Genomic DNA, 27,920 nt, shown 5'->3' with positions numbered 1-27,920 from the left:
AGTTCAAATCCTTTCTAAAGCATTGACCTTCCTTCCGGAAATAATAAGAGAAGCAAACTGAGGAGGCGTTCCTAGTGAATCAGACGAAGTAGCCTGGACCTAGTTGGTAGCGGAAGTGGACATGCAGCTAAATGTGGCCGGGCTCAAATTTTTCAAAAAGAAGAAGAAGAAGAAGAAGAAGCGTGAAGTTTGTTTGGCTCTGCTGAACAGAACCATTTACTAGCTTTATGGCTTATTTCAACTCAACATAATACTTCTATTTGCAGGAATATCTATGCAGGCTTGTACTAAGACAATAGTACTTCCAGACTTTCGTTTCTGAATGCAAAAAAAAAAAAGAAAAGATTTTATCTGTTGGATCGATATAAGCTAATCAGCACGAAGAATATTTGGACTGGAATCTCGTCCTGTAAAACTTCGCCAAATTATTCCAAGTAGCATGTTTTAACAATGAATTCTCTCTTCGGAGGAAAGGGAGGTCGTGTTCCGCCTCCAACAAGAAAGCTTGTTATCCGTAAAGCCAATAGTCAAAGAGATTTGCGTCCCATCAGTGAACGGGTAAGTGTCGTTAAAGTACACACACATAATCTGCCATGTCGACTGTTTGAGCTCAAGCTTTTCTTCTCTTCTCTCTTCCTTCCAGTTGTCCTTAGATAAGGTTTTAGGAATAACTGCATCATCAAATGCTTGCCTAGCATGCAATCCTGTGGATGGAATTGTTGCCTACCCGGCTGGGTAAGTTTAAATTCATAACTGAAGGACGTTGGAAGATGAAGCTCTCAGGAAGCCGCACTTTCACTTCTTGTTGAGATTTAATCTACTACTTATAGTCTCTTAAAAACAATGATATTATTAAAAGACTTATCAAGGGAAATTTAATTTATATTTACGTTAGAAGACGACTTAATTCACATTTACCTCTTGACACATTAGAATTATGATTTAGAAAATATTTTCTGCGATCGTACATTATCGGCTGTGCATAAGACCATCAGATACCTTGTTATTAGCCAAGCTTCTTATTCTTTTAAATTTTTCTCCGGTCAAAAAAGAAAAACATGATTAAAATTTAGACTTCAAAACGTTAAATGCCATGCAGAAAATAAATTGTAAAAAGAATAATAATGAGAAAAACTACTAGAATCTGAACCAAAATCGATGTCGGTCAAATCCAGAAATAATTACCAGTAAGATGAATACAAAATAAATTATTTAACTCCCATTTCTAAACAATGACAACATTGCAATTTACTTGCCGTGAAAACCATTTTGGTAATAGATAAATGTATTTGTATTATCACCAAAATTGTTTGTTCAGCATATGTAATTTTATTTTGCAAATACGTTTTTTTTCTTAAATATTAATATATCCAAGCATTGCGTTATTTCGTTATTGAATAACTGTTCGTACATACGGGTTTTAATTCGCTAATCTATTCCATGATTAGATCAGGTATAAAAACTTTACAGAATCCATCATCACGTTGTACTCAATTCTTTAACTAAAACCTAATCTTTTGATCTATCTAGTCTGATCACATCTCTGCTTTCTAGATTTGAAGCATTCAATTATGTAATTTCCATCCAATATTTAATTATTGTCTGTAATGTTCTTGTATGTCTTCTTCATATCATTTTTAGAATGACTTTGTTTTGACTTCCATAAAATTTTCTCCGTAGTGACATTAAGATTTATTGTTTACATAGGAATTAGCTTCCAATGCTAGAATAGAAAAATAATATCAAGATCTTTTTACTTGTCCATCCATGTTTTAACTGCTTAAACTGCTTCACATTAATTTAAAAAGCTGTGTAAAAATAGGTTTTTACTGAAAATAATTGCAAACGTGTATTGTTTGGCTTGAGTACAAAAAGGTTTTTGTACATTTTGTTTACTATTTGAAGTCTGCATCTATGGTGTGTGGAAGAAAAGCCATCATGATAAGTCTTCCTTGATGATTCTTCATGCAAATCAAGACATTTATTTGACATTGGCTTTACTGACCTACAGACTTAATCATATTATATGCACATATCTTTATAATTATTTTTTTTCTACTGAAACTGTAAATGAGTATTCATGCAAAATAAATAATTACTTGTTCATTGGTGCATGCAGTTATGCTTATCTTCAGCTGTTCTTAAAGTTCAATTCTTCTAATCAATCATTAAGTTTCATGGTACACTAGTTTTGTCATGTTGTAACTTAGTTTTAAATGCTGTTTGTCATTACTTAAAACGTACACCCATAAATCATGATGAACCTTCAAATATTTAAAAAGAGAATTATAAGTACTATTTTATTTATATGTTTTAGCCAATTATCATGATTTTTCAACAAATTTAGGATCATTGTACATATTTAAATCATTGATATTTTACATTTTTATTATTTTATTTTTTATTTATGTAAAATATATTAAGTACATGAAATTGGATCTTAAAAAGCTTTTAGTACTATACTGGCATTCAATAAAGTTTAACAATACATTACCTTACATCTTATTTCTAGCCTGCATCACATCCAGACTTTTTCTCGGTTAAGTCCTAGAAAGAGTCTGGATGTGATGCATGCTACTTATTTCTTGCTTGGTTTAATCCATATATAGGTTTAAGAAGTTAAAGAAGTGATTTAAGTGCAAGGAGATTTTAAAACAAATGTTATCAAGCATGGAAAATTAAATTTCTCTCAGTTTAGCTGGTAAAAGAATTAAAGAACTATTTTTTATATATTATTTTATCCAGGTGTGTTGTGGTGCTTTTCAATCCACGAAGAAACAAACAAGATTTTATTCACAATGTTTCGAGGTATGTTAGCACTAACTACTCAAGTGTGAGTGATACAAATGTAGAGGCCATTTTTCATGCTTGTGTATCAACCTCAAGGGTCATTACTTCATGTATTTGTAAGTCACTGCCACCTGATCTCAAAATATAGTAGACTTCCTTGCTTGTAAGCCATCTCTTTCCTCTCTTGTCTTGATTATAAGGATGTTATTTTTAAAAATATTTTTGGCACATTGTAGTTTTGAATTAGAGAACTTTTGCTCCATCTATGACCTTTCATAAAATTATCTGACATTATGGTAACTCTGACACCAGATTGCCTGGTACCCCTTCTAAATATTGTTCACAGGGCCTAAGTTAAATTGAGCCAAATTTCTTGCAATGATTTGTAATGATAATAAAACAAAAGATGGCCATTTTAGAGTTTAGGCTTGTTTTTTATTTTTCACTCTAATCATCTTTCCAAGTTTAACTTGAATTACTTTAACAGCAGTAAAAAGGAAATTTATATACCATTGAACTGAAAGTGTTCTACTTTTTGTTATAGGAAAAGCATCACTGCTGTATCATTTTCAAGAGATGGGAAATTCTTAGCTACTGGAGAGGTAAATATAATACTGAAACATGGCTAGACAACAGGTCTGTAATGTGCAATCTGTTTATTGGTTGGTTTCTGTAAGTTTAAAAGTTTAAAAAACTGGGCATGCATCATTTACTGGTTTGCACATTGGCATCACAGTGCCAATGTTTATGAATATAAAGTCATTGCATAGGTTCAGTGATGCTTGTAATAACATTGTGTGCATCAGAGAGCAGTATTAATACTTCATGTAATTATGTTGATAAATTATTTAAAATAAATATAATATTATACACTTAATGTCTGGTCTCGAGAGAAATAGTATAGTTTTGTTTTCCCCAGTGTCTTGATGTTCCCTGAGGCAAAGCTGAGTTTGTTTTCCTGAGAGTTTCACAACATTGTTACTCAAGGTAAAACAAAACTAACTAATTTCCTGAGGGACCAAACGTTTAGTACACCTTTTGCTGTTCATCAACCGCAAAGGAATATCAATTGAAGCGAAGAAGCATTTTCATTAGAGCGAACGGGCATACAATAAGGCGAACAGAGTCTCGAGAGTGCGATGGAACTTTCATTAAAGAAATTTAGCATTGAATTTGACAATCATGAATATGTTTGCGTGGGTTCATTAATGTTTTCAAACTTTCATTAGCGTTTTGGTGCAGACAATGAACCACAACACTTATTCAATACAGCGTTTTGGACATTTATTTATGCATTGAAAAAATGGATAATCTCTGTTTTTGTTTTTCGTTTTGCATTGAGCTCCATTCTTACTAAAGATTGCAGCAAATATCTGCTCCAGCTTTGGTGTTTGTGATTCCTGCAAAATATTATGCCACCAGCGTTTTTCACGTTCTGATCACGTACACTGGTTTATTTTCACCATTCCTGTCACATGCTACTCATTCCCTGACTGGGAAATAAGTAACTTATTTCCTGGTTGGGATATATTTAGATTTGGCAAGTGTCACATGTTAACCAATGAGAGTGTTCGTTATATCGGCAAAATCTGTAGCAATATAACAATAATTTATACATTATGATGCTGATAACTTTAGTGTTTTATTTATTGTCAGAGTGGGCACATGCCTTCAGTGAGGGTATGGATTTTGGAAGATCCTAGCCACCCTCAAACATCTGAAATGAAAAAAGGACATAAACATGGCGTATCTTGTGTGGTGAGTAACATATGATGGTTACTATGGTTATCACACATTGCTTTTAGAATGTTCATGTGACTGATATTTGCATGTCTATCAACAGGCATTTTCTCCTAATTTAAAGTTTCTTGTCTCTGTTGGCTATCAGCATGATATGTTAATCAATGTATGGAACTGGAGGGTAAGCAAATAACAACAATGTTTTGTTAGTTTGTAACTGCCAATAGTATATAACATTGTTAATGGTGTTGTCATGGCAACTGTATAACTTCCACATTTGTAGTATGCTCCGTAATATATACCAATATGTGCCATACTGCGTCATTCCGTTGCTATTATTGTGACTACTACACATTTCCTAAGCTATATACATATTCATGTTGTTGTTTTCATGACAACTGCATATCCTCTATGTTAAAGTATGTGGCAATAAAATATCAAGCTGTTACTGTCGTTATGACAACTGCATGTCCTCTAAGTTAAAATATGTGGCAATACAATATCAAGCTGTTACTGTCGTCATGACAACTGCATATCCTCTATGTTAAAATATGTGGCAATAAAATATCAAGCTGTTACTGTCGTCATGACAACTGCATGTCCTCTAAGTTAAAATATGTGGCAATACAATATCAAGCTGTTACTGTTGTCATGACAATTGCCAGTTCACTAAGTCAAAGTACAGTAGTATGCACTGACATTGCTATTGCTACTGTCATGGCATCTGCATGTCCTAGGTTTTTAGGAGTAGTTATCTGAGTAGTGTACACCATTATACTATGTATCATTGCTCTTACTGTTGTCATAACAACTGCATATCTTTTAGTATTGATCATTTTTATTTACACTTTACTATATTATTGCCATTGCTGCTGTCATAATAATGATAATGACAACAACAACTCATCAATGAAGAGAGCGTCCTGCATGTTTTATACATGTATACTATACTAGCCATTGTTGCAGTTGTTGTAAAAAGAGTAGACGGCAGAATCTGCTGGTTGCCGGCTTCTATTGACAACCCTGAATTAGCTTGCACTAACTATATGTTGCTGTTCTCATGGCAACTGTCATTATTGCTATTATGACAGCTGTGACATGTCACATGTTGCTCATGACAATTGTCATTATTACTGTGGTTATGAGAAATGTGACATGTTGTCTAGGTCAAAGAAGCATGCACTAACTATATGTTGCTATTCTCATGACAACTGTCATTATTGTTGTTACTGTTACAGGATGGATCTAAAGTAGCTTGCAACAAGTTTTCCACAAAGGTATAAACTTGGTATAAATCTTTTTCAAATGCATTAGTCGTCTTCTGTTACCTTTTTCATCTGCTCTTTTTGCGTTCGTACAACACATTTTAGTGTTATACAAAGTTATTTTTTGAAATATTTTAAAAATTTATTTTTATTAATTTGAACTTACAACTTTTACACTATAAATGTGAAAATTTAATAAATTAAAGCAGTTTTTAAAAGTCTTGAAATTGTAATATTTTAACTTGTATATCAGGATGCAGGTTATGTATTGTGGTAATTTAATTGATGGTCATAATAATTATTTGTTGTACATACTGTACATGCAGGTTTATGCCATATCATTCTCTGAAATCGGAAACTTCTTTGTTACATCTGGAGTTCGTCATGTAAAATTTTGGTACTTTGACACAGAATCCACTAAGTTAAAGGTGAGTTAGACCAGACACAATTTTGAACTTTGCAGGCTACTTATATTTTAGATGATATCTGTTGTCATCTCTGATCTAATCTCGGAAAGTAGGATTGGAAATCAATACCATTTTTAGTTCATATCTATTTGCTGTGCTTTTTATGTATTTGTAATGATATTTGCATTTCAGTTTCTGAATATGTATCTGTTACTGACCTCATAATGTTGTCAAGATGACAACAAAACATTGTCTTGTTTCATGAAATCATATCTATTTACTAATTTTTTCAAAATAACCAAAAGTGCTAATTATTAACGTAGTCCTACTCATTTGTGTTTCCATAAAGCATGATAAAACCCTGCCTATAAAAGGAAGATCTGGTATCTTGGGAGAGCTTAGAAGCCATACATTCTGTGATGTGGCATGTGGACTGGGTGAAAATTCTGAGTATACATACTGTGTGACTACAGCTGGGGCATTGTGCTCATTTAATTCAAAGAGAAACCTGGAAAAATATGTTGAATTAGGAGTAAGTATATAAATTAAGAATAAATTATTTTAGTTTATGTTTATGCCAAGTTTAAAAAAATTCTGATTGCAACTTCGTTTGCCTGCAGAAAACCTTTTAAAAGTTAATAATGGAAAAAATATTGAAAAAAATTACAAATTTGTACTAAAAGTATTTAATTTTTGTTTGAAGTCTTCCAAAGCACTCAGTATGGCCATAAGTGAGAAGTACATAATATGTGGCTACACCAATGGATTTATTAGGTACGTAAGAGAGTTATCGAAATGTCCAGCCAGAACTGGATTTTGTTCTTTCAAATCTTTGCCTTGCCAGTCATTTTGACCAGTTATCTTCAACCAGCAATGAGATATGACTGAAGCTAAAACTAATTTGGTTATTGATCATGACTGGCAACTGATCAGACCTCTATAAAACAAGAATGGATAGGCTACAAACTAATTAAAAGTACATTAATTTTACCTTTGGCTATAAAATTATACACTCAGATATAGTTAGCTGTTACCCTGCAAGTATGAAATATTGTAGTAATAAAAAAAAGTTATAGAATATCACAATCCAATCTATTATTAAAATCATGCACACACATTATCAATGTTTTATATTTAACTAAAAAAAGTAAATATATCTGATTACATTTTAGGGTATTTGAACCTTCAACTCTACAGTTTGTGGCAACTTTACCCAAACCTCACTTTCTTGGGGTTAATGTTTCAGATGGTATTGATCCAAGGTTTGTAAAGCCTGAAATTTCTCAAATTATAAGAAATTTCTTGTTTATTGCTATATTTTATATCTGTTAATCCTTGGTATATTTCATTCTTTTAGTCACATGATTGATAAGACAAATAACGCAACGTATGCAGACACAATAGCTCTTGCACTGGACTCCAATAATCACAGGGTATGTTCGTCATAATACCAGGGGCGGCGGAACCTGTCATTGTTTTACAGCGCATGCGTCTGCAATCAAACAAAACATTGTCATTATCACATAGCTTTAAATATAATCTTCAGTGCCCCCCCAAAGATTTTTTCAGTGCCCCCCAAAGATTTTTTCAGTGCCCCCCAAAGATTTTTTCAGTGCCCCCCCAAAGATTTTTAGCTTCCGCCACCCCTGAATACAGCATGGTTCTTGTTATTACTTCCAAAATTAGTTATAACTAGCTGTATGCCATTCATCTAACTCTTCTTTTTTGATTACCAAATAGATAACCTGTGTTTACAATGATCATAGCATATACATATGGGATCTAAAAGATATCAAGAAAGTTGGTAAAATCTGGTCGTCACTATACCACAGTGGCTGCATATGGGGTTTAGAGGTATGTTTTCAATCTTCTATTTGAATCGTAGTCTACTATCACAATATATTATTTATATAACAGTCTTCCTATATCAGCATGGACTTTCAGGGATCTTGTAAGCCTATGTTCCAGTTAAAGTCTACCTTGAAACATATAAAGAGGCTGGACTCGTATGAATCAATGTGATTAATCAATAATGTGCACTTGCTCATACTTATGAGACAACCAATTAAAGGAAATTTGACATTTTTTGAGATTATTATTTTTCACCAAGCTTTCAGACATTGTCCTTTTTTCGGCAATGATGGTCATAGTCATACTTCATTTAAAATGTTTTTTTTTTACTTATTCCACTGACAGATTTATCCAGAGGTACCTAATCCAACAGATAACAAGGAAGCCCCACTTCCACCAGGGACATTTCTTACATGTTCTAATGATGATACAGTAAGAGTGTGGAATGTAACAGAAGGGTGAGTCTATAAAAATTACAGTATTGTAATAATTATAAAACATTTATCAGATTAAATTAGCACCAGCTTATTATGATAAATACTATGGTAGTTATCATAAGAACTTTATAAAATTAAAGCTATGGTAATGTGAACAACAAAATTGCCCTCTCTTTTTTTCCCCTGAGTACCAAAAAAAGATACCAAGCCCAAGTTTTAGAATATTATGGAATCAGTCTAAAAACATAAGATCTTATTGCAAGTTGTGTGAATCCTAACTTCTGATTGGCTAATATGACAGTCAATGATCTTTTTTTATTTTCTTATTAGTTAGAGTAAAAAATCAGACCATTGCTTTTCGACTTATTTTCAGCAATGTTGCGAGATGAGTTGTGGTATTTTGTTGCTCATGTTAAAGTAGCTTTTATTAATAGTAAAATAGATAAACACTTCTCATCTCTGCGATCTTGGATTTTATTGGTTCTTCCATTTTCCATCTTACACAAAACCTTAAACACCATGAGATACCCATGTCATGACTAGCATCAGCCTAGATGTTGCTCGATAAAGTTGAATTTAAGAATACTTTTGCATTGTACTGTACACTTTCTGTTGTCGAATTAATGCAATCATACTAGATTATTCAAATTTCAGAACAAATGAAATCAGTTTTGGTGTAAAATGGCAAAGCAAATAAATGTTATTATCATAAATTTGTACTTATTAGCAACAAAATGTATCAATATAACAATGTTATTCTAATGATATTCTCTGTAGGTACAAACATTTCAACTGTAAAAAACATCTACAGCAAGGTGAGTACTGTTTAGTGTTACTAGTGACTGTGGTAGCCATGAACTACCTAGTTCCTTCAGTGTATATTATATACAGCTCTTTCAAATAAGGTTAATGGACATGTTGCATGCTGCATTGCATCTTGCTTTTTTCTCGTATAAACTTACAATTTAATGTATTAATGGACATGTTACATGCTGCATTGCATCTTGCTTTTTTCTCGTATAAACTTAAAATTTGATGTATTAATGGACATGTTGCATGCTGCATTGCATCTTGCTTTTTTCTCATATAAACTTAAAATTTAATGTATTAATGGACATGTTGCATGCTGCATTGCATCTTGCTTTTTTCTCGTATAAACTTAAAATTTAATGTATTGATATATTAATGAAATAATGTAAGTAATGCCAGAACAAAAGCGTGGAGACATAGGTTAAGCAAAATGTTATACTTTTGAGACCTTTTGCTTATTGTATTCACATGGCCCATAGTGCAGTTCAGGCTTGGTATGGAACATGCAACAAAACCTTCACCAACCTTTTTGTATCTATGGGTTTCCTGTGGACATCCTAGATACTATGTAAAACTGTTACACTGTACTGAAGTAGTCCAAATCTTTGATACTCTCTGATTTGTCTCTGATGTTCCGATATGTAACTATCAGCAGACATCCACAGCTTATCATCAGATATCCTAGCAGTCATTGTAGTCATGCATTCAAAATACATTTGCCATTTTGCTTTTTAGTTTTCACCTTCACCCATTGCTGAAGATAATACTTTTGTATTTCTTGCTATTTTGCCTCAAAAATTAGACACAGCTTTCAAATAATATGTAGAGTGTTTGTTCATCAAGATATTTTTACTGTATATTTCATTGATAAATACGTTGTTCTAACTTTATAACCTCTAACATACTATTTGATCGTACACTGGTCCTATTTCATCATGTCAAACAAACTCTTCCTTTGAAAATCCTCTCATCACCACATCAACCATGTCACTGTTCTATAGCACTTTAATACTTTACCCTGTAGAGATATGCAGTCTTATACCCCATTCACACCAAGGCTTAAACATGTTTTAAAGTAGTTTAACTAAACAGGTTTGGAAAACTATCTACAAACACTGCACAATATTTGGTGAAATAGTTCATGTAAGCCATCCTTTGCCTTGCTCTGATAATATTCTACAAAGTTTCATTATATTGTAGGTTTCTAGTTTCTCATATTTTTTCTTAATGAAAACACAGTTTAACTAAACACGTTTAGGTGTGAATATGGTATTAGACTGCCTATTTTTGGAAATAGCCGCTTACTATTCAATAATCAAAGTACTATTTTAGGAACTTCTGCGAATCCTTTTCATGGACAAGACTTTTGCAAGCCTAAAGAATAATGAAATAAGTCCAAGTAAGTTTATGCTAATAGTTCTATTGACTTGAGTTTAGACCTAAAATATTCTAGTACAAGCTTAAAATAAGGGCTAGTCACTGGACAATGTCTGGCCAAAATTGGAACTTTTCAGGTGAAATCTTTCCAGTGCTGGTCATTTTGACCAGGAACTTTGAGCCAGCAACAAGGTATGACTGAAGATAAAACTAATTTGGCCAGTCAGATCATACCAACAACTGGCTGGCCATTCGTTTAAGCCCTGCATAAGTAGTATTTGATTCTGCTGACTGGTATGTAGACTGGTATGTAGAATTATGCTCTGGTACATTCTCACTTTTACTGTAGCTGGATATATTCACATGCTTGAACAATTATTTTGTAAAGTAATAGATCATATTTTCCATTTATTAACACAACTTTTCATTCCTTTGATGATGAGCTATAATTGTGTTTAACAAAATGTTTAATGAGATTTTATCCATTATGATATTATATTATGTTCTAAGTTTTTCTGGTTTGCAAAAAAATAATGCTCAAGGGAATGATACTTGGTCTGATTAGATCCATTACCACTTATGGGTTATGGTAACTTCATTAATAACTGCTATACCTAAAGCATCGGTTCCTTTGTTTGACTTCCCCTTAACAAACAGTTGTGCATGGTAATTCCTTGTTTAAGATGAATGATTATGTTTATTCCAGCTTCTAAAAATGTGCGAGATGCAACTACAGATGGGAAAAATGGAGTTCGCACCATTCGAACGAGCCCAGATGGTCAGCACTTAGCAGTTGGTGAAAGATCTGGAAACGTTAGGTAATGAATTTGTCATAATATCTTTGAGGCTTTTGCATTTGGACATGATAGTAATATTGTAAATATATAAGCCAAATCAAAATGAGTTGTAGCTAATTATTAATAGTTTCCCTATAATTAAGATAGACAATATTAGTAGTAGTATATATCTTAATACTACATGCTAATTATATCAATAATATGCACTGCATCATCTGATCAATTCATAGGGTTTATGACTGCATGTTTCTGGATGAAATTCTGAAGATTGATGCTCATGAATCTGAAGTACTATGTATAGAATTCTCTCCTCCAGAATCAGGTAACTTACTGTAGTAAGCTTTAAACTACTTATAATATAAATACCATACATGTGATTACCATTCATTCTCAATTACTGTTCTGTATGTACAGGACAAATTTATGCCAGGGAGATGAGGCTGCATCCACCCCTATTAGTTTAAAATGCATTTTTTCCACAGAACAAAGGAAATGGAATTTCTGGTGATCATATATATATATATTTTTAAATTGGGAGCATGTCCCTGTACCTACTGTTGTTTCCTTCTGCATTGTAAGTGGTGAGATCATCTAACATTAAATTTCTATGCCCTCCCTTCCTCAGTTATTTGGACCCCCCCCCCCCCCCTGGTCTGACACAGGTAAAATTGTCCATCAAAACAGCTGAAGTGTTTCAGCTAATGTATTGCCCATTGCCCATGAAACAGGAGACAACAACTTAAGTTCCAAAGCCATTGATTTATATTTTTATTCACAAACTATATTTCTTTGTTGCTAGGTTACAAACTACTTGCTTCAGCTGGTCGTGATCGCCTCATTCATATCTTTGATGTAAAGAGAGAGTTTACACTAATCCAAACACTAGATGACCACTCAGCTTCCATCACTTCTGTGAAGTTTAATGGTGAGGACACATGTAGCATGTAATACTTCATATTACACGCTCTTAGAAAAACCTTCAGGAAAATGGTGTGAGCAGGGCCATATGGCTTTGAGCAAGCAGGGACGTAACGAATCTGTACAGCCCTGCTCGAATCCTGCAACCATATTGGCATAATTTTTAACTTTTAAAATATCTTTTTTATTAATGGTCATATGATAAAATGCTTATTGGCTGAGTTAGATCGGGCTGTACGGGAAAATATTTGGCTCTCAGTCATTCATGGCATCACTTCGAGCCAAATATTTTCCTGTATGGCCCTCCCACTCAGTCAATAAGTACATATTACTAGTACTGATAGCAACTACTTATTGCTGCAGATATATCGTTTGATAGCATAATTGACAACAGTTACCATTCATGGTTTCCCCATCAGACAATGGCAAACCCATCACTGTTCCAGCAGTTTTCCTAGTAAAATTCAAATGTTGCCCCACAAACAACTACAAAGTATTACAAGGATTATGAGGCAAATTTCTTTTATTTTCAAAATACATAAACAATAGCAGCATTTTATAATCAATTTTTACATTTATCAGAGTTTTAAATAATTCTGAGATATATATTGTAGCTTATTTGTTGAGCTTGTGGGACATAGCAACGGTAACTATGGGGAGCAGAAACATTAATTTTTTGTTCTTCATTTCTTTTTCTCCTTTTTAGTGGATGACAACAATGATTTTCAGTTGCTAAGCTGTGGAGCTGACAAGTCTATTATATTCCGTTCAGCACAATATGTTAGTAAATCATATTAACAACAAATAGAATTTCATTTTAAGTGTCTTTTAATATCTTGCAAATGCTATGCAGTATGGCTACAAAAAATAGAATAAAAGGGCCCCATCTAATGACAACATACATTAGTACTCAATAGACCATTTCACAGATCCCGTGGCTCAACCTCAGCCTCGTCAGCGTGTAATATATTCTTTAGAAATTGCCTACAGCCTACAGCCTGTGCGGACTGTAGTCAAATTCTAAAGAATAATTACACGCTGATGAGGCTGAGGTTGAGAAACGGGATCCGTGAAATGGCCTATTAGCTTCCTATCACTGATAATGGATATGGATGTCACTATGGTTTTACTCTACAATTATGTGCAGTTACCAAATAACTAATAAAAATATTCAAGTAATTCTAAGGTATTAACAGTGTTTTTTTAATTTGATTCAAGAATCCAGATCTCCAGTTTGTTAGAAACACAAACTATGTTGGCAAAACGACTTTATATGACATGGCTATTGATTCCTCAAGGTATTTATTTAATACTAGTTCTATAAATATTACCAGGAGTATGCCTTTTCAATTTGTTCAAATGTCTTGAGATGATAGTTGCATTCATGCCCAGGGGGATACTCTTGCCTGTTCATACCTGGGGGATTAACAGTGGATTCCACAGAGTGGCTCTTCTTCCAAGATAATAGAGAGACCTTGATTTCATATACCCTGTTCCAGAGTAGAATCAGTGAAAACCACACCCTGTTTGGTAGCACATATTTGTATATGGAATAAAGTGGAGTACACCTCCCCCTCCCCCCCCCCCCTTCCTACCGTATTCACGCTCATAAAAAGTGACAACTAGAGTTACTGTTGATTAAATGCTATTCATGGTGTTTTATTTTGTAATCTAATTGCAGGAATGTTGCAGCCATTGCATGTCAGGACAGGAATGTCAGGTAAAATAGTGATTGCTCAGTCATCCATTTAGAATTTTGTTTCCCATGTTCTGTGTGAATCCTGAATTGTAATGGATCATCTGATTACTTGACAGACATTATTAGCAACATAATGATGATTGCTTACAAGTGAAATAACTAATGTCATTTCCTAAATAACTTCTTGTATTCTCTTTTAGGGTGTATGATACTTCTACTGGGAAGCAGACAAAGTGTTACAAAGGAGCACAAGGGGATGATGGAACTCTTGTTAAGGTATTATAATGTAAAAAAGTATAAATATTATTATAAATGGATAGCATTTCCTCTTTCCCTATTTTTGCTCAGTTGAGTCAGGTTTTAACCTGTCTTGGATGCACAGGAAGTGGGGGTGAGTTTGAAGGAGCACTGGGGGTGAGGAAATCAGGGACTGTGGACAACACATATCAATGAATTACCGCCCTTAATTTTTCCTCTCCCTTCAGGGAACCTGACTCAACTGAATTTGGAGGGAAAAGAGGGACTGTTAACACTAACAGTCTATATTATTATGAGATAAAGACATTTGTTGGTCTCCTTTTCTTATTCCTCTGTCGATGCATGAAAGTGACTCCATATTTAGACCAACCGTAACCTGTATGTATCATTAAAACATGTATGATATGGTTGTACTGTACTTTTGGTAATCAATGGTGCTGTATCTATGGTGCACTCAACCTCAACATTCAACAAACTCAACATTGTGTGTGAGTATAGTTGGTTGGATCTCTCTCTAACATGATGAAGGGTCTTTGCAAAGTTCTTCAGTTTTTCTCTTACACCAAAATTCCAACATATTCAAGTTCTGTTGGGTTAGCCATGCCCTAAGGTTTTTCTATCTGACCCAGGGCTTAAAAATAATGATCGGACATCGGACAACGACTTGTCAAGTCAAGTTTTTGCCTTGGCCAGTCATTTTGACAAGTAACATTTAGCCAAAAATGAGATATGACTAAGCTAAAAGTAATTTGGCCTGTAATTATAACCGGCTAAACTGATCGGCCGTTACTTTTAAAACCCTGCAACCTATCTGTCAGATTTAAAGATACTTGTTTTGACTATGCACTAGATTACTATGGACAAATCAGGATATTATACTGCCACAAGTTGTTCAGACAAGACACTGTCACTTCATGAATTTGATACAGAAGAGTGCATGGCAACAATGTCTGGTCATTCAGGTATGTTTCCTCATTAATTCTTATAGGCAATACAGTATGTATTTCTTACAACTCATTTTATCCCTAATAGAATTCATTGCTTCATTTCTAAATACAATCCACAGAAATAGTAACAGGAATAAGATTCACCAACCACTTGACAAAACTGATTACTGTGTCAGGAGATGGGTAAGTCTGTTTAATCAGAGTATTATTGGTTGGTTTAATTAAATTCTACTTGCATAATTAGTTCAATTAATACTTTCAAAAATTTATAAAAAAATTCCTTCTAGTTCACTTTTAGCTAAAAATTGAAAATATGTTTGTTATATTGCAGTTGTATATTTATTTGGAGCATACCAATGACCTACACTCAGGTAAATTAACTGAACTTACAAATGTTCCTTTTTCTTACTATACCATAATATAGTACAATAATATGTACATTAGCCCATTCTTTAGCAGGTGTCAATTTACTGGGCCTTGAAGAAGGTTTTCTGTTGGATGATTTTTTAGCCTGTTTAAGTCAAAACATATTGTAATGTGTATAAATGTTATTGCTGTAGAATATGAGAGAACGGCTTAGTGAAATTGGCCAAGAACTTCCCAGAGAAATACAACCAGAAACACCTCTCAGGTATTGGACACTATACCGGTAGTCGGGTATTCAGTTATTTATTAAGACAGTATTTTATTAATGCTTTAACTTTTTGTAATCATCAAGATTCAGAGGAGTATTCAAGAGAAATTCTTTAATTGTTAGTAATCATCAGAGGAGTATGAAGTGAGAAGGTTTTGATTTCTAGGAATAAATCATAGAATATCAGCTAGTGAGACTAAATAGTTTGCTATGATGGTTGGAGCATAAATAATTATAAATAGCTTTGACTGATGGTGATGTTCAAATTATTTCTCTTTAGGAGGGGTACTTACCGAATTGAACATAACAGTTTAGTTGTAGAAGACACTAATGCTTTTGGGTCTCCATCTAGTGACTTCCTCTGTGGTCGACTTGGTAAGACACTTATTGTTTGACTAAGAGATTGTCAGCTAATTATCATTCATAACAGTTGTACTTACAGTGCATCAAACTTATCATTATCTATCAATCCACCCTCCATTGTTGTCTGCTGTCAGTCTGTGATAGTAAAAGTTGTTCAATCAATTTTAATTGATGGACTAAAAAAAAAATGAAAATGTTTTTGAAAAATTAAAAAAATAAAATTGTTCCACTTCAGTCCATTATTTTGTGCTTAGCAGATAGAATAGTGTACGCCAGTCATACTTTTTTGTTATTAGAATATCAATAATGATTCATGTGTGCCTGAATGTCTTTAATTTACATTCTACAGAGCTTGATCCACCAGTTGCTGACTATAGATTTAGCATTGGACAGTTACCTTCCTGGGCCAAGAAACAGGTACCAATATATAATAACTGGATTGTACTTTACAACAGCAATGATGAATTGGCTATGTAATACAGTATATTAATATTTATTTTCTTGTAGATCATAGCTGAAGGTGGATCAAGTCAAGTTACTCTGCGGGATCAGGATTCAGGGGGTCCATCACATCCAGGTGGACGTTGGGCACAGGTAAATCAGACTGGCTAATTTAAATGTTAAGTGTCTATAACCCCTAACTCAATACTTTCAGTATTGATTCTACATGAAGTAAATAGTTGAATGGTAAAATATTTTTATATGATCAGAATGATGCATCTGAAAGATATCTAGGTATATACTTCCAATAAGTGTGATCACTAGCGATCGGGCACAGTGAATTATTAACAAGCTTCACTTGATGCGTGTTTTAAACTTTTCAGTCATTCAATTTCTGGAACTGTGGTCATACTCACAAAACTTAGTTAAATTTTTTGTCACTCACTAAATACGAAACTTCACCGGCATTTTGTGAGTTTGCCAACGTTAATTTTATACCCTGGTGATGTCATAGGAGGCATCATCAAATATGCTAAACGTTTTGGGGCAGTAAAACATCCTATCTAAAACATCATTGTCTTACTTAGGGTTCATAGAAAGGTCAATGTTGAAAAAAAAATTTTTTCATATTAATTAGTGTGTCAATTTAAAAATGATGACAAATAAACTCAAATGCCTACTATGACATCACACTCATTAACATATTGGAAGTATGAACCTTAATATTTCCAAGATGTGTCACTTAAATGATACAAAAATATTTTACATTCGACTATTCACTTCATGTAGAATCAATTATTACTGGAAATATTGCATTAGTGGTCATAGGCATATAACCTAGTTTTAACATGAGCCTCTTTTCATAAAGACCCCAGCAGTACATCAGAATGCAAAGACATAACAATTGTAGTACTTCAGAATGCAAGGACATAACAATAGGTTTTCGATTCTCTGAAGATTGAAATTCTTTTGTTTTGTCCTCCAAATTGAGTTGCTTTGACATTACATGCAAGGGGTCTATTGACTATACCATCAATTAGCAATTTTTATATCTAGTTGTAATAAAAGTTAATTAATAAATAGGTCAGTCTAATGTCATAAATAATACTCAATCTTGCATTTTGCATTAATTTCAGCGGGTTAATGATGGAGAGTTGCAAGTTGTAAGTGAGACCAGTCCTCAACGTCCAATAACCCTTGCACTAGATCTTAGTGCTCCAGGTAATTCTATGACCCAACACATGGATCGAGGAAGCCCAGTACAATCCATCATTGAAAAAGCTGCAAATAATATTATTCTCTTTTTCATAGAGCGAAAGAAATTTTCAACCGGTTATGATTCCTTCCAAGAGCAAGTCAATGCATTAGCAAATAGTGTAAGTTTCTTTGAATTCCATTTATAAAAATAGAATCTTTGATGCATAGACTGATATTTCTCCTCTCTTTACTTCCAGCCATTAGAAAGAAAGTGCTCTCTTACAAATGGGGTAGGAGTTATTGAGCAACATTTTAATATTTGATACTAGTATAAAAACAGCTTATTTGTTTTAATTGTTATAACTGTTACTTTTATCACTAGACCATAGACATAACATTACTACAGCTTTTTGTTGAATGAAAGGCATATCAGAAATGCCTCTGACTGCTGCTTTATAGCCTGCATAGCAGCCCAAAAGCCCTTCCCCCTCCCCCCTCCCCCCTCCCTGTGCACTATGAAGGCTACTGCTTTGCAGTGCTGAGGGGTCTCGGGTATTCCTGATGGGTATGCTTGATGGGTCTACGATACACCTGCTGGATGGCTCTAGGTTGCACCTTGCTGCATAGGTCTGGGTACACCTGCTGGATGGGTGTAAGGTACGCCTGCTGGATGGGTGTAGGGTACACCTGCTGGATGGGTGTAGGGTACACCTGCTGGATGGGTGTAGGGTACACCTGCTGGATGGGTGTAGGGTACACCTGCTGGATGGGTGTAGGGTACACCTGCTGGATGGGTCTAGGGTACTCCTGCTTGATGGGTCTAGGGTACACCTGCTGGATGGGTCTAGGGTACATCTGCTGGATGGGTCTAGGCTACACCTGCAGGATGGGTCTGAGTGCAATTCCCAATCAATAATATCTTTACATTAGTGTGAACCTTCTTTGTTTTAGGAAGATGAAGACTTGTTTCCTGTCAATGGGAAATTACAGTTAGATGAATTAAAAGAAGAAGATAGTGAAGTTGTAAGTGACATAAGAATTGCTATTTCTAGTATTAATGATTTATATCTTAGGAAGACATTCTTAGCAGAGTAAACTAATATATAATTATAAGTAATGATAAAATATGTTTCATTGATAGCAGATGAAAGCAGGTGATATGCCACAAGGTGTGACATTATCAAGAGGTAGTGATCCTTTCTCTAGACCCAGAACCTGGACAGGTGATAAGCTTTTGGTCATTGAAACAGAAGAGATTCAGTTTGAAGAAGCAGAGGAGTCAAAAGAAGATGATGTCAAAGAAAGTATTATCTACTTCCCACCTGCACAGGATGATATGGAGACTGAAACAGCAAGGTTTGACATATCTTATAAATATCTGTGAATAAATGCCACTTGAAGACGCAAGTGCACCCAACCACCTCTTGCAGTTTGTAGTAAACTTGCAAAAATCACTTTTAAGCCTTAAAGAATTACCTAGTTTAAACACTCAAGATAAACATGAACAAATGTGTAAAACATTTGCATAAGGCACAACATAATCGCTAAAACACATTAACAATGTATTGATATCATTCTCGTTATTATTCTTGTTATGAAAAGAATGTACACTGTAGATACTACCAGTTTACTGTACGTCCACAGTCACTGTCACTAACCCTCATGCCCATCACATGTCCACAGTCACTGTCACTAACACTCATGTCTACTGTATGTCTACAGTCACTGTCACTAACCCTAATATCTACTGTATTGTCTACAGTCCTCTACGTAAAAATATTTTTCCTGGTGTTAAAGATTTGACTCGTCACTATGAATGTATGCAAGCGACTTCTGGTTTGCAGTACTGGCACCATGTCCAGTTGTATCACAAATCTCTAAACAACTTGGATTACAAACCTCCCCATGAGAAGCTAAACGAGGTTGATAAATATTCTTTGATAACTGAAAGAAATGAGAAGAGAACCAGGTATTAAACTACTGTTGATAACCGGCTGCGCCAACTCACCATAATTATTTGCCTACCTCCTTTAAAAATTATTCATAAAATATAAAACTTCTCAATCTAATGAATTTAAAAATAAATGAACTGAAAAACAGTCCTAAATACGCTTAAACTACTAAAGGACGTTATCATTTTATTAGTATGTTGTAGATAATTCAAACCTTCATTTCTCTTTGGTTGTGTATAATTGAAAAAACGTTGTCGGGTTGAAAAGGTTAATTCATCAAAGCTAAGACCCAAGGGTATTGTGGGTAGCGAGTGTTTGCATTCAGGCACATGCGTGAAGAGTGACAAAATGCTTTGTTGATTAACTTGAGTCAATGCTCGAGAGCTGCAAAACTGCAATATGTATAATATTAGCCTTATTAACCGTTTTCCCAGAACACCCTTCGGCCTTAACTTCTTGGATTTACTGACATTTTCGACCCGACAACATTTTTTCAATTTGATGTATGTGAGTGTGTTTTAGTTTGTTTGTTTGTTAGTCATGATGCCTTCTTCGACAAGCCACAACTAGTTCTTCATCCTTCTCCTTTTCTTATCCCCTTATGGTGTTCTTATGCAGTTGTGTAATCAGCTCAACTCTTTAATTCTTCAGAAAAGATTAAATGATAAGAATATTCAACTAACAATTTTAAAAAACCTTCACGCTTCCGTCCATTTTTGGTGATCCGGACAAACGTGTCGTATCTCTAGATCTCTTTTTACAATAAGTATGAATGGGCATCTAAGCCCAAGCCCACACTAATGCGTTTCACTTATCGAAAGCTCCGCGTCCACACTATGCATAATTAAAACGATCGATCATAAACGCAGATACGATAGGATCTGTTACCTATCCTCCTCGCGCCTCATTGCACATAGGGCCTCAGTTCACAGAGCTCTTCCACCTTTCCCTATCGGTCGCCACAGTCCGCAACTAATCCCATGAACTCCAGCCTTCCTCTCTCCTTTCTTGCTCCACAGTCCTCCTCCATGTTGTTCTCGGTCTTCCCCTTCTTCCAGTTACCGAACTTTATGGGGTGCTTTAGGTGCACGACCCGCGGGCATCCTGCTGGCTTTAGCTCCCGGGAGCCATCAAATCTCTCTTATGAGATGGTATCACGGTGTCCCCCTATACGGCGAATTTACTTTAAGCCCTCAGCCCTACCCTCATCCTGGAGGACCAGTGACCCCTAGAGCTATGCCGGGAGGAGTTGTGTACTCCTGGTAGGGTCATCCATGCCGGGCAGGTCGAAGGGTAGGGATCAGACGAAGAGTGATCCCACTGGCCCTCCATTTTTGACCGGAAGTGATGCAATATCGTCATCTTAGAAATAGACGTGTAGGTGTGAATGACGTCGGCGTTTTCAAAAGCCTTGCTTCTTGCCTTGTTCTTGCCTGTCCATACTAATACTGCGTTTTCAAATTTCTCCACCCTGAAGGGCGTTATGGGTTTCTCGGTCGTTTTAAGTTAGTGTGGACGCAAGTATGATGTAGCCCGATACTACTTGAAGTAATCAGCACTCAGTTAGATTTGATTAACAGCATGTAAATATACCGTTAACATCGGGCTATTGTTACCATTCTCTGTAGATCTTTTCAAGTTACTGCTGCTCAGAAGCCTCAGCGGCGGTCAGTTGGTGACACAGAAGAGGTAAGATCGTGTTGTGTTGTATTCTCCGGTGCATTCCGATAGTTTTTTGTGTACAATAGCTCGATGTATTTGAATGATTTTTGTACATATAAGGCCAAGGAAAAAGGGTTTCTAAAATTTTGCTGTCTCTATTGTTTCATCTTAGCTGGAAGAAAAAAAAGAAAAGGTAGATAATAAGAGAAAAATGGAAGGTAAGAGTAGAACCACCAACTTTTTTCTCGAAAATAGAAAACTTGTATTATTACGTCATTAACTACAACTCCCAGAATCCATTGCAGACTTTCTCACCAATTGTCTTAATATTCTTATGAGGAAATTCAAATTAGTTAAGAAAGGATATTTGCAAAGCATTTTGGTAGTGGGAGTCAAATAAAGCCATCGTGCAGACGTCTCATTTCAGCGATTTGCAGTTGAAAAGTACAAGTGTACAAAAGAACAAATCAGATCCCGGAAAAATGTGTTGTCGTAGTTAATTTGAATCTCTTTTCGCACTTGTTATGTCTACACAGACGAATCTTCGAGCGAGGAAGATGATGATCCATTATCAGTTCTAGATGAGATGAAGACTGATGATGCTGAAGATGAGATAGTAGCAAGTGATAAGTTTGAAAACCACGACGACGATGATGAAGATGTTGATGAAAAGTGTAGGAAATATTTTGACTGCCTTGGTTCAACACCAACCAAAGAGGAACCAGAAGAACAAATAGCCACTCCAGTTGCACATATTGCAAAACCAGAAAGCACTTTGCCATTTTTAAATGGTCGTCTAAGTATCTCTGCTCGATTTCTTTCCCGTTCGCTTCTCACCAGTACGCGGTAAGTATTGTAGCTAACACCAGTTGTAGACCAAGACGATTCCATGTAATATTGCATATGTTCTTGCTAGTGCTACTGGCCAGCAGAATATGGAGATATTGAGTGAAGAAGATGAGGCACAAAAAGCAAGGACAACTTCTCTAGAGGAGGTATGCTTACTGTTTGTTTACTTATATTTATCCAATACCATATAAGATAAGCAATCAAAATGCAGCAAAGCCGTCGTGTAGAGATATTTCAAATAGGATTTGAAATGATTTGTATGTTGCACTTTGCATGTTGTATGTTAAGTAGCAAGCCCAAAATGCACTATGGGCGATGTAAATGCAATCGGCGAAAGGTTACGATAATTCTTGGGGTGCATGTTACGTCATAGCCGCCATGTTGATTGACGATAACAAAGCTCTTTCATTGTTATTTATATCTCGAGGGATTTTGAGTCACAAGGTTGCACCCCAAGAATATGGAATTTTTCCAAACTTTGTCTGCACGTTTTCCCGGCATGCTAGGATATGCAACATGCAACAAATGCTTTCGCCAATTTTTTTTTAAAAACGGCTGTATTTGTCAAATTCCAAACTTTCTTTGCAAATGCTCTGAAAATTTCAGTGGTATGGGATAAAAGAGTTGAAATCTCACTGTCATAGACAAAGAAAATACAGTGCATTGTGGGATTTTTGATATGCGACTACAAACCATTGTATAGCTAGTATAGTCAGTATGTAACAGATGTAACATCAAAATATTTTTAAACATTTAATGAATGGAATAATGTACCATTTGCTATTATGTTTTAGCATAAATTAGAAATCCAGAGACGAAAAGAAGAAATGGCTCGTGCAGTTGATGCTAACCGCAAAAGACTTTCAGCAGTATGAAATAACTTTAATACGTATTAATGTGATTATTAATTTATAGGCGGTCAGCGGTATGTATCACAACATTATGCGCATGCACATATTTGCGTTGCCTGCATGGGACTTGCATGAGGAGTTGCTGTTTGCCAGCTTTGCTTGTTGTTTGGTTTGCTAAATATCGCTAGTGGTAGCTAAGTTGATTTTGCAGACCCTGCACTTGGTCTATTTGCAAGTATCAAAAAATACAGTCAACTCTCGTTACAGCGGACACCCTTCGGGACCGTCACTTCATGTCCGTAATAGCGAGTGTCCGAAATAGCGAAAGTTATTTACGGTCATTTCTTTGTCAGTATTTTTGTCAGGGATTTTTCTCCTGTCCGTAATAGCATAAGTGTCCGTAGTACAGGGGTGTACGCAAGGCGAGAAGTTGACTGTACTACTAAAATTCGGAAATTCCGTGAGATTTGTGCCGGAGTGACCCTTGGCTTACTTGCTATGGAAACCTTGCTCTCTTGTTGCTTGCTTCTTTGCCTTGCAAACACTGGTATCACTGCTCTGCTACGACCCGTGTTGTTTCTCATTCCTATTCTAACACTGCAAGATTAGTAACGCCGAGAAGCAGATGCGGAGTGGCTCTAGCTCTTCTTTGCACATTACTATGAGGGTTGTTAATAGCAACGATAACAACAGCAGCAACAACAACAACAACAGCAGCAGCAATGGCAACGAAAGCAGCATCAGAAACGATGACGAAGGGCGATACCAAAACAACGAAAACTAACAAACAGACATAAAAAAAAACGGAATAAACAACAAGAAATACGTCAGCAGTAATAAAACAACAAGGACCTTAATAGCATTCAAAACTGTAACGTATCGTGTTCACATACTCTTTTTTCTATTCCCTAGTTGAGAAAAGCGAAAGAGGAAAGAGAGCTTAGAAATGCATCTCCTCAAGACCCTACAACATCGGCTGTATCATCTTCAGTGACCATGACCTTGAACCTTTCTCCTCGACGGATTAGTACAGAATCAGAACCTAAACCAATTGTGCCCTCAAAAGACCTATCTGTTAGTGATCTTGGTGCAGCATCTCAACAGCAACGATCACTATCATCACCATTTACTGTTCCTGTATCGTCACAGAACGTGTCTCACACTGAAACACATACCCAAGAAAATAACATTGATTTGATTAGCACAACTACGACAAAGACGACTTCTACGAATCTTTTTGAGGTTAGTAGTTCTATTATTATCGTGAATACACTCAATTGCAAAATCATTGTCGGGTTACCGCCACCCGGCTAGCTCAGTTGGTAAGAGCGTCGGTCTGTTGTGCGGGAGGTCGTGGTTCAAGCCTGGCCAGACCAACACTCAGGGTCTTAAAATAACTGAGGAGAAGGTGCTGCCTTTGTAATTACATCTGCAAATGGTTAGACCTTCAAGTCTTCTCGGACAAGGACTTAAAACCGTAGGCCCTGTCTCCCAACCCTTCCTAACCTACAGTAAAGTGGGGGACATAAAAGAACCTGTTGAATTATTGGTATAAGAGTAGGGGATTGTCTCCCGGTTCAACAGCCTATTCCAATCTGGAGGCATTAATACTAAATTACTAACAAATCACTCATGATTGTAAGCGCCTAAATACGCAGCCCGTAAAGTCCTCCACTGATCATGATTGTGAAGCGAATTGAGACCATGTAAAATGCGCTATATAAGAACCCCGTTATTATATATTTAAAAAAAACAAAAAACATGTGAGACCGAAATGGCACATGGGAAAAGCATTAATTTGTCTAGGGAATGTTCATAAACTTTTGCACTAACAGAGATAATAGAGGCTTTTAACCCATGTTTCAAATCGACTGTGTATCTCAAATGAATACATCAGAGGTTAATAATGTTATTTCCAAACATACCTTTCAGTCTCAGCTTCTATGTCTGTGTTTGGAACCCGACAGTGATTCTTGAGTGCATACACTTTTTATAAAATAATGATCAACAAACAAACAAACAAACAAAAAATTAATCGAACAAACAACAACATCAGCAACCACATTTCAAGACACTGTGCTGTAATTAAGTATATTAGCCTGCATTGCAGCCGTTGCTTGTTGGTCCTCGTCCGCGATCAGAACCACCAAGGAATGCCTGCAAGGAAGCCTAGGTTATTATATGATATTAAAAGATATTTTCTTACTGTAGACATGTTTGTCAACTGTATCTGTTACACGAACCAACAAGGACCAACTCATTCCTGAGAAGGATGAAAATGTATGGATCAAACGGAATTCTTCTGATATCACAAGAGGAGTAGAAGATGAACCGACGTCAGACCCAGTAAAACTGCCCAAAGACAAGGGAGCTGACGAAAATACTATAAGAGACGCGCAGATTATTATCAGGTCTGAAGTGGCCCAAGATAATTACAGCTGCAAGGTGTTAAAAGAAAAGGAGAACAGTGGCGTAAAAGAAGAAACTAAAGAACAGAAAGAACAAATTACAAAGCCAAGTGAAATGGAAAGCGAACAGACTGGCAAAAGAGAAATGGAAATAGAAAAAGAAAAGGAGAGAGAAAGGGAAAAAGAAAAAGCAAGTGAGAATGAAGATACAAAACAACAAGAGAAGGCAAATATAAATGTTGAATTGAAAGAAAAAACAAGTAAAAAGGAAAGACCCGACGAGAAAGAAAAGGAGAGAAAAGGCGAAAAGGAGAAGGAAAGTAAAGAGGACAAGAAGGAGAGCAAGAAGGAGGACAAGAAGGAGGACAACAAAGACAAGAAGGAAGACAACAAAGACAAGAAGGAAGACAACAAAGACAAGAGGGAGGACATCAAAGACAAGAGGGAGGACAACAAAGACAAGAAGGAGGACAACAAAGACAAGAAGGAGGACAACAAAGACAAGAAGGAGGACAACAAAGACAAGGAGGACAACAAAGACAAGAAGGAGGACAACAAAGACAAGAAGGAGGACAGCAAAGACAAGAAGGAGGACAGCAAAGACAAGAAGGAGGACAGCAAAGACAAGAAGGAAAAGGGTAAAACAGATTCATCTTCTGTCGGTAAACTAGAAAAGAGAGGTTCGTCCAGTTCTTTAATGGCCCAGACCAAATCATCGTGGAGAAGGTCTTTGGGTTTCAGTGGGTTTTCTAAACATAAAGACAAGAAGGAAGAAAGACGAGGATCATCCACGTCATTTGCCAGTACCTTACGTTCATCAGACCAACCTGTCCCCGGCAAAAAATCGGAAAAGATTTTATTTCGAGATAAAAGAGGCAAGGTTTCAGCTGAGGAGAGAAGATCCAAGTCGAAATCTCTAGGAGATTTGGATGCAAGATTAAAACCTTTGAAGGAAGTCTTGATACTTGACCCTTCAGTACCACCATCACATGTGGTGTCTACTGCTGACATACCAAGTGGAGTGACCAAGACAAAAGATGTAGATAAACCAAGTACCAGCTCAACATCACCACCGCCTTTTGCTGATAGGAGGTCACCTATTGGCAAGGACAAAGGTAAAATCCTTTTAGGTTCATTCTCGGTTCCCCTTATTGCGTCAAATTATTATTTATTCTTCGAATGTTTTAACTTCTAGCTATACTAAAGAACTAAAACTTGTTATCGCTTATCACCACCGTAAACTACAGCAGTGGCGCAGCTCAGCGGGGTCGAAATGAAAGAATGTAGGGGTACCTCTGGCAGCTGCTATACAGTCCATGAATGATCCCGGAGCATAGCTCTAACCAGTTTGAGGACCACTTGGCTAAACTAAATGTCCCTTTATAAATATTGACAAAAAATGAAAACTAAGAAAATGATTCTGGTATAGTGATATTTAGACGAACGGAGAGATACTATGATCTGATTTTGAGAACGTATGTCTCTTACACATATTCTTGTAACCGTATATCCACAGACGAAAAGAGTGCCAGCAAGTTTCAGTTGTATCAAGACGCAGTCAATCAGCTGACTCAAGCATTCAAGAGCATCAGCGATTTGCATTCACAGGTATTGTTACTTTTGTATTGCATTATGTTGTTAGTCAAGTCATTAGCTAGGTTGGGGTAGAAGTTGCTTTGGATATTTGCCCTATTGACATGGACATGTTATACTTCTCGTTAAGGTGTTAGAGGATGATAGCTGTGAAGACAAAGACCACATTCTCTCTTTACTTACCAACACCTATTCGAACATGGAAGAGCAATGTAAAGTCCAAAGACTAAATGCAAGTCAAGCATTCAAATCAAGTAACCCATCCAAGTCTTTGAGTAGCAGTCTAAGTTATTCAACGAGCAATATTGATAGTTTACGACCAAGTGGCTCGACAGGAAAGATGAACCGATTCACATCAGAAGCTTGTCTTCCTTCTGCTGTCCATGAGCAAGAAGACATGTCTAGAGAATTGTTGATGAAATACTCGGATATCCTAGTAGAAATGGTCAAAGAAAAGTTAAGCAACTAATAGTGTATATTTCATAGCTCAAATTGAGAGTATTTGGTAGGTTTTCTATATTGAGAGAGAATATTTGATACTAATATATGATGAACAAGGAATTGTTTATATATAACAAAGAATGCATGGCATCTTTTTGTATGGCGGGTGGAGGGGGGGGGGGGTAAAATGGTGTTAAAGGCCGCCATTATAGGTTTACGTTCTGGTTTACTGG

General features: G+C 35.8%; 1 protein-coding gene across 4 annotated transcripts; it reads left to right on the top strand.

The window, feature by feature from the left end:
• Positions 1 to 162: 162 nt before the first annotated feature.
• On the top strand, positions 163 to 27,869 carry LOC116306258 (uncharacterized). 4 transcript variants are annotated; one of them, XM_089024212.1, is made up of 45 exons: positions 163 to 558; positions 644 to 735; positions 2,746 to 2,808; positions 3,335 to 3,392; positions 4,447 to 4,548; positions 4,634 to 4,711; positions 5,769 to 5,807; positions 6,122 to 6,223; positions 6,552 to 6,734; positions 6,906 to 6,976; positions 7,375 to 7,464; positions 7,560 to 7,635; positions 7,943 to 8,056; positions 8,399 to 8,511; positions 9,269 to 9,305; positions 10,633 to 10,699; positions 11,384 to 11,495; positions 11,705 to 11,796; positions 12,274 to 12,399; positions 13,099 to 13,172; positions 13,611 to 13,690; positions 14,074 to 14,112; positions 14,292 to 14,367; positions 15,200 to 15,311; positions 15,416 to 15,479; positions 15,628 to 15,667; positions 15,857 to 15,927; positions 16,211 to 16,305; positions 16,643 to 16,710; positions 16,801 to 16,887; positions 17,871 to 17,955; positions 18,046 to 18,110; positions 18,189 to 18,221; positions 18,883 to 18,954; positions 19,076 to 19,287; positions 19,694 to 19,900; positions 21,512 to 21,572; positions 21,718 to 21,763; positions 22,082 to 22,391; positions 22,462 to 22,540; positions 23,189 to 23,263; positions 24,158 to 24,487; positions 25,457 to 26,768; positions 27,170 to 27,261; positions 27,377 to 27,869. In XM_089024212.1, the coding sequence occupies exons 1-45, from the start codon at positions 451 to 453 to the stop codon at positions 27,713 to 27,715; spliced, it is 5,847 nt and encodes a 1,948-aa protein (XP_088880338.1). In that variant the 5' UTR covers positions 163 to 450; the 3' UTR covers positions 27,716 to 27,869. The 4 variants fall into 4 exon arrangements, with proteins under 4 accessions (XP_088880338.1, XP_088880339.1, XP_088880337.1 ...); XM_089024213.1 differs by having other exon boundaries at positions 19,073 to 19,287; positions 25,457 to 26,756; XM_089024211.1 differs by having other exon boundaries at positions 19,073 to 19,287.
• Positions 27,870 to 27,920: the final 51 nt, after the last annotated feature.

This window comes from Actinia tenebrosa, unplaced genomic scaffold (genome assembly GCF_029948245.1).
Source record: "Actinia tenebrosa isolate PJP-AT-01 unplaced genomic scaffold, QUT_ActTen_1.0 PGA_scaffold8__29_contigs__length_14323225, whole genome shotgun sequence".
NCBI lineage: Eukaryota > Metazoa > Cnidaria > Anthozoa > Actiniaria > Actiniidae > Actinia > Actinia tenebrosa.
Note: the sequence above shows the minus strand (reverse complement) of the source record. Positions and strands in the feature narration are given on the sequence as shown.